The 14,067-nt window shown below is 47.1% G+C and overlaps 1 protein-coding gene across 1 annotated transcript in view; it reads right to left on the reverse strand.

The window, feature by feature from the left end:
- The window catches only part of FA2H (fatty acid 2-hydroxylase), a 63,572-nt gene that overhangs the window by 11,132 nt on the left and 38,373 nt on the right, over nt 1–14,067 (reverse strand). The window contains exon 3 of the mRNA XM_081963048.1: nt 2,382–2,524. Within this exon, the coding sequence (XP_081819174.1) occupies nt 2,382–2,524 (143 nt within the window). The remainder of the gene's footprint in view (nt 1–2,381; nt 2,525–14,067) is intronic.

The raw sequence follows: 14,067 nt of genomic DNA on the forward strand, positions 1-14,067 counted from the left end.
GACTCAGCCTTCCGTCCTTCTAAAGTGAGTAAAATGAGGAGCCAGATTGTTGGGAGACAATAGGCTGACTCTGTCAACCGCTTAGAGAGATCCCGGAAAGCACTGTGAAGTGGTATATAAGTGCTATTGCCCTTCCTTCCTTCCTTCCTTCCTTCCTTCCTTCCTTCCTTCCTTCCTTCCTTCCTTCCTTCCTTCCTTCCTTCCTTCCTTCCTTCCTTCCTTCCTGGCTCAGGGTTGACTCAGCCTTCCATCCTTCCAAAGTGGGTAAAATGAGGACCCAGATTGTTGGGGGCAAGAGGCTGACTCTGTCAACCGCTCAGAGAGGGCTGCAAAGCATTGTGAAGAGGTATATAAGCTATTGCTCTCACACTAGCCATATTTCACTGAAAGTCACCTTTGACCGGAGCATGATCTCCACTGATTCCCAATGGTTATGGCAGCAGGGTTAAAGTGAGCTGTCTTCTTCTGCCTTTGTAAGAACTTCTAAGTCTAATTCTGCAGCCCTCGTGGTCCTCATCCAAATACCAGCCAAAGCCAAGTCTGCTTGCCATCTGAGATCAGCCACGGCCAGCTCAGTGGCAAGAAATGAAACAGCTTTATAGCAATAGCAATCACACTTAGTCTTACATACTGCTTCATAATGCTTTACAGCCCTCTCTAAGCGGTTTACAGAGTCAGCCTGTTGCCTCTGATGTCTGACTGCGGTTTACATTTTAGCACGAGCTACTTTCAAGACACTCTGAATAGCTTCCATAAGCTTTCAAGTTTTCAAGTACATGGGAAATAGCAAATGCAATAGCACTTTGACTTATATACCGCTTCACAGCCCTCTCTAAGCGGTTTACAGAGTCAGCCTATTTGCCTCCAACAATCTGGCCCCTCATTTAACCCACCTCCGAAGGATGGAAGGCTGAGTCAACCTTGAGCCTGGTGAGATTCGAACTATTGGCAGTGGGCAGAGTTAGCCTGCAATACTGCACTCTAACCACAAGGAAGGAAAATAGCAATAGCACTTAAGACTTATAAGCCACTTCACAGTGCTTTAACAGCCCTCTCTAAGCGGTTTAGAGTTAGCCTATTTGCTCCCAACAATGTGGCTCCTCATTTTACCGACCTCGGAAGGAGGGAAAGCTGAGTCAACCTTAAGCCAGTGAGAATCAAACTGCTGGCAGTTGGTAGAATTAGCCTGCAATATTGCATTCTAACCACTGCGCCACCACAGCTCTGCCACTGTTGAAGGCACTAGGTAATCCAGCAAGAAAATATTTCTGAAACAATGACCCAAAGTGTTATGGGTTGCCTCATTCTTACTCTAAATTCATTTTTATTTTGTCCTAGCCTTGGTTATCTAAGCAGAGTGGTAGTGGAGATAAAAAAAAAGATTGCAACGGCAATCAAGGAATCGAAAACATGTTCCTTCTTCATATGTATCAATGCTCCCCACCCACATAGGAATAGCACTTAGACGTTTATAGTTCTTAGCAGTTAACAGAGTCAGCCTCTTGCTCCCAATAATATGGGTCCTCATTTTATCAACCTCAGAAGGATGGAAGGCTGAGACAACCTTGAGCTGGTCAGGATCAAACTGCTGGCAGTTGGCAGAGTCAGCCTGCAATACTGCATTCTAATCATTGCACACCATGGATGGATGGATGGATGGATGGATGGATGGAAGGAAGGAAGGAAGGAAGGAAGGAAGGAAGGAAGGAAGGAAGGACAGACAATAGCACTTAGACTTATATACCACTTCACAGTGCTTTACAGCTCTCTTTAAGCAGTTTACAGAGTCAGCCTATTGGCCCCCAACAATCTGGGTCCTTATTTTATCAACCTTGGAAGGATGGAAGGATGAGTCAACCGGAAGGAAGGAAGGGAAATAGCAATAGCACTTAGACTTATATACTGCTTTACAGCCCTCTCTAAGCGGTTTACAGAGTCAGCCTATTTGCCCCCAAACAATCTGGGTCCTCATTTTACCCACCTCAGAAGAATGGAAGGCTGAGTCAACAGGAAGGAAGGAAGGAAGGAAGGAAGGAAGGAAGGAAGGAAGGAAGGAAAGAAGGAAAGAAGGAAAGAAGGAAGGGCAATAGCACTTAAACTTATATACCGCTTCACAGTGCTTCACAGCCCTCTCTAAGCGGTTTACAGAGTCAGTCTGTTGCCCCCAACAATCTAGGTCCTCATTTTACCCACCTCGGAAGGACGGAAGGCTTGAGCTGGTCAGGATCGAACTGCTGGCAGTGGGTAGAGTCATCCTGCAATACTGCATTCTAATCATTGTGTCACCACGGCTCTTTATCCTGGCCAGACCTGTTTTCTTGGGACCTCTGTGCCTTTGGCCTGCACCCATTGCACACTCCTGCTCCACCCCTGGCTCTTACCATGTTGCCCTGGAGAGGGACTCCAGGAGATTCGAATGGAAGAGGCGAATAGGTCGATCCACCGGCTGGTGCACCCATTCATCGTACTTCTCCCGCAGGTGGCCCACTTGCCAGAGCAGAGGCTTCCCCCAGTCCACCAGGTCCTGGAAGGAGAGATTCCACAGCAAGGTCCCGTGATCTTTACAACTGCATTGTCTCAGTCAGAGTTATGGCAGAGTTATTCTGACAACATAGCACGTTAGAAAATTTGATGAATGGCACTGCAAAGAGACCCTAGAAAGAGTGCAGAGAAGAGCAACCAGGATGATTAGGGGATTGTAGACTCAAACATATGAAGAATGAACTGGGCACGGCTGGTCTAGGGAAGAGAAGGACCAGGGGAGACAGGATAGCAGTCTTCCAATATTTGAGGGGCTGCCACAGAGAGGAGGGGGTCAAGCTATTCTCCAAAGCACCCGAAGGCCAGACAAGGAACAATGGATGAAAACTGTTCAAGGGGAGGTTCAACCTGGAAATAAGAAGGAATTTTCTGACAGTGAGAACAATCAACCCATGGAACAGAAGTTGCCTTTGGAAGTTGTGGGAGCTTCATCACTGGAGGCTTTCAAGAAGAGACTGGACTGACATCTGTCAGAAATGGTTTAGGGTCTCCTGCTTGGGCAGAGGGGGTTGGACTAGATGACCAACAAGGTCCCTTCCAACTCTATTAGCCTGTTAAGAAGCTAAATTCAGATTTCTAAAAATCCCATCTTTTGTAGAAAGACACAGATTTTCTAACAATTAAGTAATAAAGAGTTGCTTTTTCCCCCTTTAACTTCTTATTTATTTGCTAAATTTATTTGTCCCCATTTTGCTGTGGGGCTTCTCTGGGTGGCTCAAATAAGCACTTAAACCCCAGAGTCTCAGCTTAAGGAAACAGGATTTTATTTACCTGAGTTTGTGGGCAAATATAAATGACACAGTCCAATAATATATGGCCGCTTTCTCCCACTCACTAGCCCATTTAAATATATATAATTAGCTTTGATTAGTATGTGAGAGAAAGCAAGGGGCGTAGCAATGCCAATAAAAAAATAGCCATCCCAAGTTTTTAAAGCCTTGAATTGCAAACCATTGATTGTTGTCAACTTGAGTTCTGTTTCCACAATAGGGTGTATCCTGAGGGCCCAACACATAATTTGCATTTTATTCTGCCCACAAGTTAGGACAACACAGGGGAAAGGAAGCGTCTTTTATAGTTTACAGTTTATAATTGCTTGATAAGTCCCTTCAGAATTAAACCGGAGCATCCTATTATTGCTCACAAAGAAAACAACCTGTGAATAAACCGGAAAGTTTTGGGCTGTACTCAGCAAAACCAAAACTATTCTAGATTATGTATTTGTGCCAGGCAGAAGAGTTCGCGGGACTCTGGGCTTCAAAAACCTGGATCACCACTGGATTGCAGCAGAGAGTTGGGGATTTTTTCATCACTCTTTCTGAATTCTGGATTGCTGAAAGATGGCAGCTCTCACCTTTGCACCACAATAAAGGGGTTAAAATTAACCTCAGCTCCAATGCTGGGACTGCTCCCCATGTCCATTCTTTCATATTTTGGGAACAAAATTGCCAAAAGTCGTATTTACTAAACCTTCCTGTTTTATCATGATCATATGAACAAATAGATAAGAAGGAGCTGGCTTTCAGTTGCACACTATTATCTTTACTTTGGGAACCAACCTCCCGCAGATGCCACCTAAAATAACAAAAAGTTCAAGATGCAGAATTGACACACAAGGAATTTGATCCCCTGCCAGCTGTCTCTCCTTTGTAGATGAGCTGGGCAAACTTATGTGAACGTATTTTTTTCTTCTTCTGCAGATCCCAGCCCATTTCCAGCTCAATTGCCTTTTGCTGGCTTCTTCTCCCCATCACCTCCTTTGCACAATCCTGGTAAATGGACTTCCTAGCCCTTTCTTTCTGACATTGCGTTGGGATAGAAAGGCCAACGAGGCTAAGCAAAGTGGCACCTGCTTAAGAATAGCTGCGGTTCCCATTGCCAGGGGAAGGAAGAAGAGGGAGCTGCCAGCAGCATCTGAGTCCATTCCCCCTTTGGGGTATTTTAGGGGAATTGTTTTGTGGGTGTTATCCAGATAATGGATGGACAAACAGACAGGCAGTCTGGAGGCCCTTTGAAGCTTAATTCCTTTCCAACATTCTGTATGCATTGCATTCTGCATGCAAAGTAGCAAAATTTATTACAACGAATTATATGCTCTGGGTCAGCAGCACCACCAAGACGGGGAACCTATCCTGCCCATGAATTTGGATAGCGAGATGTAGACATAATAAATAAATAAAAGCAATAAACGTGTGAGGTCAGCAACTGAGGATTCCTGCAATCTCACCATCTCTTTGCCAACTCTGGAGAAACTGCCAGTGAGGTGGCCATGAAGTCACCAAGAATTGAATTCTCCCAGCAAGAGATTTTCCCTTCCCCAGCTAAAATGAGATTTATTCCACGTTGCGCACACATAAAACAAATCCCTAGTTTGCAAGAAGCTACAGCTTTATATAAGGGAAAACATTACTATTATTTGATCAAAACCTGTTGTTGTTTTGCTGGGGTGTCATTTCCTCCTGCCATTCGATTTGTACTTGGAAATCCCCTAAAACTGACTTACCCAAGAAAACTACCAGAACTAACTTTATTACGTGTGCAGATCTAGAGATAAACTGCGAGGGCCCAGCCCTGGAGGCATTTGCCAGCTGAATCAGGATCAATCAGCTGTATCTTTATTTCCTCCACTGTTTATATACTCTTTCCCCCTATTTAAATAGTGTGTCATGACTATAAACTTTACGGTGTGCCCTGCAAAGCTTATCTTGCGACAGAGTTTTTGAAGAGCAGAATTCATTTTGTACACATGGGATGTGTTTGCACACATGGGATGCCAGGTGAGAAAGAGCTGGGAAGAGGCCTTCCCATCCCCAATAGAAGATGCCATGCCCAGATAAAGCTCCCACTTCATTGGCACAGGGACCTAATAGAAAACGAGTTTCTTAATCCAGAAGGATAAAAATTGGTTTCGGCCAGATCGCTTCCCCTCTCGGGCCCGGAAGCCGCCTTTTGCATTGGGGCTTCAGGCCAGCCACATGCAATGCTGTGGGAAATTGGGAGAAGGGATTATATGTAGTAGGGGAGATATATAGTCTACATAACATTCCTTTCTCCGAAAGTCAAGGACACCTTACCCTGCGCCTGGAGGGGTGTGACTGGGAGGCCTCTCCAGTTGGGACGGTGCCTGATTGGACCATGTGATGGACATGTGGGTGCTGGGCAAGGACTTTTGTTTGGGTGGGGGGAAACTGGAAGCTTTCAGTTTTGGGTTTCCCCAGATGTGACAATATGACATTTCTAATAAAATGGGACTATGAGGAAACTCAGAGTCTTCTTTCGTTGGGGGTCTTACTTGGAACCCTGACAGCCCCCCTGTTTCAAGGAGAGGTGCTGTTAGAACTGCGCAGTCAAGAGGCAATTAACTGATGACTATTTTCCTTTTCAGAAAGGGCATCATACAGTGTGAAGTGGGTTTCCCCCCCCCCCAGTGGGCAACCTGGTTTACCCAATTAGGGGAGGGAGCATATTGCTTCCACTTTTGCCTTTCAGCCCCAATCGAGAGGCCTTTGCAGGCAGCTGCTTCCCCGACAAACTATTTTTTTGTTCAATTTATGTTTTACCGACAAAGACTTTATTTATTTCTTTGTTGGTAAAACATACATGTCAGGCTCTGCCACATTTTCTACTGTGGGAAAATGGGAGGGGGGATTATATAGAGTGTAGATCAGGGACGTGCGGTGAGGGGAGGCAGGGGAGGCAGAGCCTCACCTCTCATCATGAAATAATAATATATAATAATAATATCCACAAGGGAGTTTCATATATATAAGACGAAGAGGAGGGAGGAGGAAGAGCGCGCGCGGGGCGGTGCCAGCTGGGCAACCGACGGAGGCAGGAGGGTTCTCGGAAGCGCCAATAACCTTCCTGCCTCCGCTGTACTTTGCGCGCTCCTCGCGACTGCAATAGACGTCCAGAAGTGGCAGGGGCTTGATGACATTGCCGCAGCTGCCATGCGCGGACGGACGGAAGTAGCCAGAGTGGCGCCGAGGCAGTCCGGCGGACGAGCGACCGAGGATCAGGCTGCCTGATCCTCCATCGCTCGCTCGCTCGCTCTTTCGTCCGCCCGGACCCCTCGGCGCCACTCTGGTTAACTCCGTCCAGCCGCGCCCGTCGGCGACGTCATCAAGACGAAGTGGCTTGGAGGTGAAGTGCTTTTCAGTGCTTTTCTGTGCGTCTGGTGTTTAGGTAGACAGCTGGATGTCCTAAACGCCAGACGCACAGAAAAGCAGCTGCTGTTGGGGATCGCGGAGCGTGAGCCAGTGGAGCGCGCTCAGGAAGGTGGGGAATGGGATCACGTGTGTTGGAGGCTGAAGCAGCCTCAGCCTCCAGCACATGTGGTCCCATTCCCCGCCTTTCTGATGATGTCACCAGCCTCACCAGCCATAAACCTCACCACACGTCACTGGTGTAGATGATACATAGTGAAAATAACATTCTTACTCAGGAAGTCAAGGCCACTTTGCCCTGCAGCTGCGATGGTGTGACTGGGTGGCGTCTCCAGTTTTGGATCATGTCTGATTGGGCCACGTGACAGACGTGTGGGTGCTGGGCAGGGACTTGGGCTTTCGTTTGGGTGGGGAATACCTGGAAGCTTTCAGATTTGGGTTTTCCCAGATGTGCCAATAGGACATCTCTAATAAAACAGAACTTTGAGGAAACTCAAGCCTCGGAGTCTTCTTTCGTTACGGGTGTTACTTGGGACCCTATTTCTCAGTCAGTAAAACATAAATTCAACATCGCAGAGGGGGATTCACCAAGGCCAATCACCTTTCGGCTGATTGCAAACGTTGACCTTCCAAAGATCCACGGAGGTGCTTCGAGGCTACAGAAAGTGTGACCATGGTTTCTCGGCTTCTTTTGACTTTAATAAACCTAGCTTACTTTGTGTTCTTTTCTGCCCAAAACAAAGCAGCAATTGGCCAAACAGAATGAGGAAGTGAGGATGTCGAGAATTGCACATTCCTTCACAATGGCTGCAGTGCCCCAGGGTGTCCCGGGGGGGGGGGGGAAGCTTCCAATAAGCAAAGTCAAGGGGGGGGGAAATCTGACTCACTTAAGAACTGTCGCATGCTTAATTTAATGACCATAAGTGATTTGCATAAGTAACTCACAATGACTGCCTTGTTTACAGAGGAAGTTCTGGTTCCACTTGCGATCATAAGTTGTTGAGGATTACCTGTAGGAACTGAGTCGTTGTCTAAATTTGCACAATACTCAGCAAATTGGATTGTAGCAATTGGATTGTAATTGCACAGTAGATTCTCGCCTATCAGCTTGAGCAATCAATCTTCTTGACCCTAATTTTAACTGTGGTTCTGAGTCTTTGCATCTGAAACTATGTTAATGTTCAACTATGGTTAAGATGATTTACGGCTCAAGCCTATTCACATGACTCTAGTCAACCAACAGTCAGCGCTAAACGGATGCTAGATAAGAGTGAATGGAACTGAAGTGGGACTGGACTTGGGATAGCTTGCTGGAATGTAATGATTCCAGGCTGCTTCCTCTCTTGACTCCCCCCCCCCCCAAGATTCTGCCTCATCTTCTCCTACATGGGTTTGTGACAGTTGCAGAGTCCCAGGGTCATGTGATGGCCATTTGTGACCTTCCCAGCCACCTTCCAAAAGCAAAGTCATTGGGGAAACTGGATTGGCTTAATGATCACGTGTTCCCTTAACAACTGCAGTGATTTAACAATCATGGCACACAAAAAAGGTAATAAAATCAGGCATCTCACTGAACAACATTGCTTAGCAATGAAAATTCCGTCATGTCATAAGGGGTCATAAGTCAAGGAGTACCTGCATGCTTTTACTATGACAATGTTTATACTATTACCTATTGCAATCACCCACATGCTATGCTATGCTATGCTCTAGGCCAGCGGTCACCAACTGGGGGTCTGTGGCCCACTGGTGACCCGTGAGAAAATTTTGGTGGTCCTCAGTATAATTATTCGCATTTTTATATTGCACTAAATGCTATTTTTTAAAAAAATCATACTAGTGGTCCGCGGGATTTAAAATTATGAATTTAGTGGTTCTTGAGGTCCGAAAGGTTGATGACCCCTGCCCTATGCTAACTGTTATGCATCAATGTTTCTTTCTTAAGCCTGTTCTGCAATAGCAATAGCACTTAGACTTAATATACCATTTCATATTGCTTTCCAGTCCTCTCTAAGCAGTTTACAGAGTCAGCCTCTTGCCCCCAACAATCTGGGTCCTCCTTTTACCCTCCTTGGAAGGATGGAAGGCTGAGTCAACATTGAGCCAGTGAGTTTTGAATTGCTGGCTGTGGGCAGAGTTAGCCTGCAATGCTGCGTTCTAATAGGAAGGAAGGAAGGAAGGAAGGAAGGAAGGAAGGAAGGAAGGAAGGAAGGAAGGAAGGAAGGAAGGAAGGAAGGAAGGAAGGGCAATAGCAATAGCACCTAGACTTATATACCACTTCATGGTGCTTTCCAGTCCTCTCTAAGAGGTTTACAGAGTCAGCCTATTTGCCCCCAAGAATCTGGGTTCTCATTTTACCCACCGGGGAAGGATGGAAGGCTGAGTCAACCTTGAGCCTGGTGGGATTTGAACTATTGGCAGTGGGCAATTAGCCTGCAATGCTGCGTTCTAATAGGAAGGAAGGAAGGAAGGAAGGAAGGAAGGAAGGAAGGAAGGAAGGAAGGAAGGAAGGAAGGAAGGAGGAAGGGCAATAGCAATAGCACTTAGACTTATATACCGCTTCACAGTGCTTTCCAGTCCTCTCTAAGCAGTTTACAGTGTCAGCCTATTTGCCCCCAACAATCTGGGTCCTCATTTTACCCACCTCGGGAGGATGGACGGCTGAGTCAACCTTGAGCCAGGTGAGATTCGATCTGCCAAACTGCTGGCAGCCGGTGATCAGCAGAAGTAGCCTTTAGTACTGCACTCTTAACTACTGCACCTCCACGGCTCATAATGGCCAGGATGTCGTACTCTTGAACCTTTTATGCATCGCCCAGCTGGCCTCTCTACTTTCCCCCCTCTCTTCTGCTCCTTCTGAAGGAAAAACGCCTTTTGTTTGTGTGCTGCCCCACCCCCCCGTCTCTCACATACATGCACACGCACATACGGCAAGAGTTCTATAGGTGTTCATTCAACATCTCCCTCTCCCCCAAACAGATCCTCAGAAAGCACCTTTGCTGTGCAGGTCCGGATTCCGAGTTCCGCCCAGCAAGACTCACTGGGTAACCGAGTCCAATGGGCAACGCACAAAATCCAGGAAAGCAACCCACAAGTCAAACAGGTCAGGAAACACGGCACAAGCACACGAGGCATGGAACTGGGCACATTACTCCAGCAACACTCAAGTCCTCAGGGCAGGATGAAGTAGGCAATGCCAGTGCAGCCCTGCACGAGAGGCGAGGTTGCCTCCTCACGTGTAGCCTAGCTGACCGGCATTTGTTCCTGTCTCCTCTCTGCCCTACGTGCAGGGGTGGCATTCTAGCAGTTTAACAACCGGTTTGCTGAGAGTGCGGACGTGCATGCCTGACGTGCGCATGTGTGCAATTGATGGGAAAGCAGCTGAGGCATGGCAATCCATGCTGGGCTAAAAAACAAGGCACTATAGGTGAGTATAACCAAGGAATGGATGGGCGAGCAAACCAATTCGCTCTCAGCTGATCTTTGGAGCTACCGTTTCGTCCACCTAGGCCGAACTGGTAGAATCCCACCCCTGCCTACCTGTCCTTGGATCGGGAGGATGGTGTGGACTCCCCCTCATTGCTAATGGGTCATCAACTGGAACTTCCTCGCCAACTTGCTGCAGCTGCGTCTCGCCTTCTCAGTCTCAACCTGTCACTCATCTGATTGACCCAGTTATAATAATACTTTATTTACAGTCACAGACCAAAACACGAACAGTACAAAAGAGACACAGCAGCCAGTCGCCAAAAGCCCAACTAAGGGAGGTTACAGCTCTCTCCTCTAATGGTCACAGCTCTCAAGAAAAACCTGGAAACCTGAGAGGTGATGTACGAGGAGACATCCCCAAGGCAATGCACAAACAAATCACGGCCATCAGGACCAGAAGGGACGATTTCAGGTAGAGGCAGTAACCTAGATCTGTCCGCGCTATACATAGGGCAAAATAGAAGGACATGCTCCGCTGTCTCAACCTCGGCTCTGTCACAAGGGCACAGCCGCTCGTTAATCGGGAGCCTCTTGTAATGACCATCCAGAAGTGCTGAGGGCAAGACATTGAAGCGATCCAGGGAAAAAGCTCTTCTGTACTTGGGAATGGTTAGGGTATAAAAATAGGAAGCCATCCTCAATCCATAGTTGTTAACTTGGTTGAGAGTCAGGGGGGAGCAAGTTTTATTGGCTCTGGTTCATAGATATTGTAAATCAATGTCCACGAACCGTTGGACTATCCTAAATTGGGCATCCTTGAGGTCGTAGTTTCCCAAGGCATCCTCCGTGAAACCTAGCAGATGAAGTTTCTTCAGCAGCTCTTTCTCCCAGCGAGAAATATGAGAGTCCGTGAACACCAGGGAGAGGTAGCTGCCAGGAACTGCCAGAAAGAGCACCTGAAACCACCATTTAAAGGTGTTTATCCAGGCCATACATTCCACCGATCGAATGCCCAGTTCCAGGTATATCGGGGCAAAACCAACACAAGGGGGAAGACCCAGAAGTTTTCTAAGGAAAGCAGCCTGGGTTCTTTCAATGCAATCCTTATCCATATGGGAATGCCGTAAAGAGTTTGGGCCAGCGTTTTGGCTTTGTAAATACGTAGGGCAGAGGGAATGAACTGGCCATCCTGGGTATAAAAGAATCTTAAAATCTGCGGGTGACTACAGGAGGCCGAGTTCAGCACCTGGGTTCGATGTCCAGTCCAGGCACCGGTGTTCTGAAATTGGATACCTAGATACTTAAAATGGAAAACCTGCTTAACAGCATTGCCACTGATATCCCAGTTATACAATTTCCGGGCTCTAGTAAACACTAGTACTTTTGATTTATCATAGTTCATAGCCAAATGATTGACCCAGTTGAGGCTTCTCCAGAAGGCTAGCGCTCTCCATGTCCCGATCCTGACCCATATTTGTCTCCATACTTTCCTCTGCCAATTCATATTCACCTCCCTCCTCCGAATTCGTGTCCAGAGAGGAATCCGGGGTGGGTGGGTGGATCCATGACAGTTTGACTGCCGTAATCTGCTTGAAAGTGGCTGCAGAATTCCACAAGTCGCCTCTCCTCCGCTCTCTTCCCACACCTGTCTCAAGGTGGTAGTTTCACTGACCACTCTGCCCCGGGGTGGAGGCTGAAACGGGTGATAGGGGAGGATGGAAGGGAGGCTGCAGTTTGGTTAAGCAGCCTGCTCCGCCACACTCACTAACCACAGTAGTGAAAAAAATGACTCCCACTCAGTGCCTTGGCTGTTCTTCACACACACACACCCCGCATTCCAAATTTGATAATTGGCAAAATGGAAATGTGTCCTCGGAGAAGAGCATGATATGCATCTTCATGGACCCATAGCTGACTGCTCAGTCATAGTGTGTTGAGTGCACCGTTTGAAGACCTAAAGGACCATGTTAGGGCAATGGATGATCATGGAGAAACTCTATCCTGTTTCCCTGAAAATAAGACCTATCCCGAAAATAACCCCTGGCATGTTTTACGCGTGCACCTAATATAAGCCCTACTCTCAAAATAAGCCCTACGTAAGAGCCTGTGCAGCCGCCTGACCACCGAATCTGGTTGATGCCACAGCCAGGAGGAGAAGCGGGGAGAGGGGGGGGGTGCAACATCCCCACGCATCCAGCACCAGCTTAACCCAGGGCCTCTACAGCCAGGTCTCTGTGCACCAGCCTACTTCTTCTGCTTGCTGGTGGCTGCAAAGGAGCAAGAGGCCGAGGGGTCTTCTGGTGTCACAGCCACAAGATGAGGCAGATATCAGGGTGTGCTTATTCTGGGTCTCAAAAGAAAATAAGACCCAGCCGTATTTTGGGGGAAACACGGGTATCTATGTGGTTGCTAAGAGCTGATCTCTACATGAAAGCAGGATAAGTGATGAGTGGATCTATCAGGGCAAGACTCGGCATTCTGGGGAAGGCAGAAAGAAACAGAGGAAGATGGCCAACAGCAAAGTGAACAGACCTGGTTACAGTGGTGAGAGCAGGGGTGAAATCCAGAAGGTTCTGGAGAACCAGTAGTGGAAATTTTGAGTAGTTCGGAGAACCGGCTAATACCACATCTGGCTGGCCCCAGAGTGGGGAAGGATCGAATATTTTACAGTATCCTTCCCCTGGAGTGGGGAGGGAATGGAGAGTTTACAGAATCCTTTCCCTGCCACGCCCACCAAGCCACGTCCACAGAACCGGTAATAAAAAAATTGGAATTTCATCACTGGGTGAGAGGTCCATTGTTGTACGTGGAAGGCCACATCATCAGGATAAGAAATCTATCCACTTGATCTCCAATTGATGGTACATCAGGTATCTCTCTGTCTTATCTTGGGCACATAATATAAGAGTCCAGCTTCCTGGGGAAGGCTGGGGGATGGTGGAGGAAAAGAACAAGAGGATGACCAGCAGCAAGGAGGATGGACTGGAGTACTAGTGATGTAGTACTGTAGTAACCAATTTCGTTGCATTTATTTTGTACAATGATAAAGACTATACTCTGGGCGTATCATTGGAAGAACGAAATTATGAACCCATCATGATGGAAACAAATCTATGCAGCTGGTCACTCAGCATTGCGACTGGTTGGGCCACCATCAAACAAATATCTCTCACTTTGAATTGAGTGCCCTCAATTCTTTCACAAGTTAAATTCAATAAATTAATCTTTGTGGGCTGGGCAGGAAATGAGAAGCAAGAGCCAAAAGGGAAGAAAGAGAGGAAGAGAGAGAAATGAGGAACAATGGGGAAAAGACATGATCCCCTCTCCCCTCCCGTAAACTAAGAAATGAAAAAAGACTAACATATCAAAGAAATAAAGTTACTTGCTCTCCGGTTGTATTGAACTGTAGTATCAGCCCCTGTTTCACTATTTGCTTTTGGCTGCCGTTGAAACAGGGAGGGGGCTGGTATTTGGGAGGGGAGGTTTTAATACGGGAGAGATTATAAAAAGGGAGTTTTGGTCTCACCATCTACTATGCGTGCTGGAGATTAGTGCTTGGTGTCGGTCAAGGCCAACCGTCCTGCATACCAACCTGATGATGCTCCTTGAAGATGGGACTCACATGACACCTAAGGGATTTGCAGATTGGACACTGGGATGAGGGTTACCGGGGGGAGGGGGTTTGGTCACATATTGATATGTATGATTTCGCACGCTTTTGCCTCAGATCTTGCTTTGCTTAGCTGCTATCTTTTCATAACCAGTAAAAGTACTCTTAATTCTGCAAAATGGAGTTAAGTGGTTTCTTTCTTGGTTGCTGAGGGAGGCCAGCTTGACATGTAGTTCAAATCCATAGCAGGATAAGAAGCAACGGATGGAAACTAATCAAGGAGAGAAGCAACCTGGAATGAAGGAGAAACTTCCTAACAGT

Source organism: Natrix helvetica (assembly GCF_964273705.1).
Source record: "Natrix helvetica genome assembly, chromosome: 10".
Classification (NCBI taxonomy): Eukaryota; Metazoa; Chordata; class Lepidosauria; order Squamata; family Natricidae; genus Natrix; species Natrix helvetica.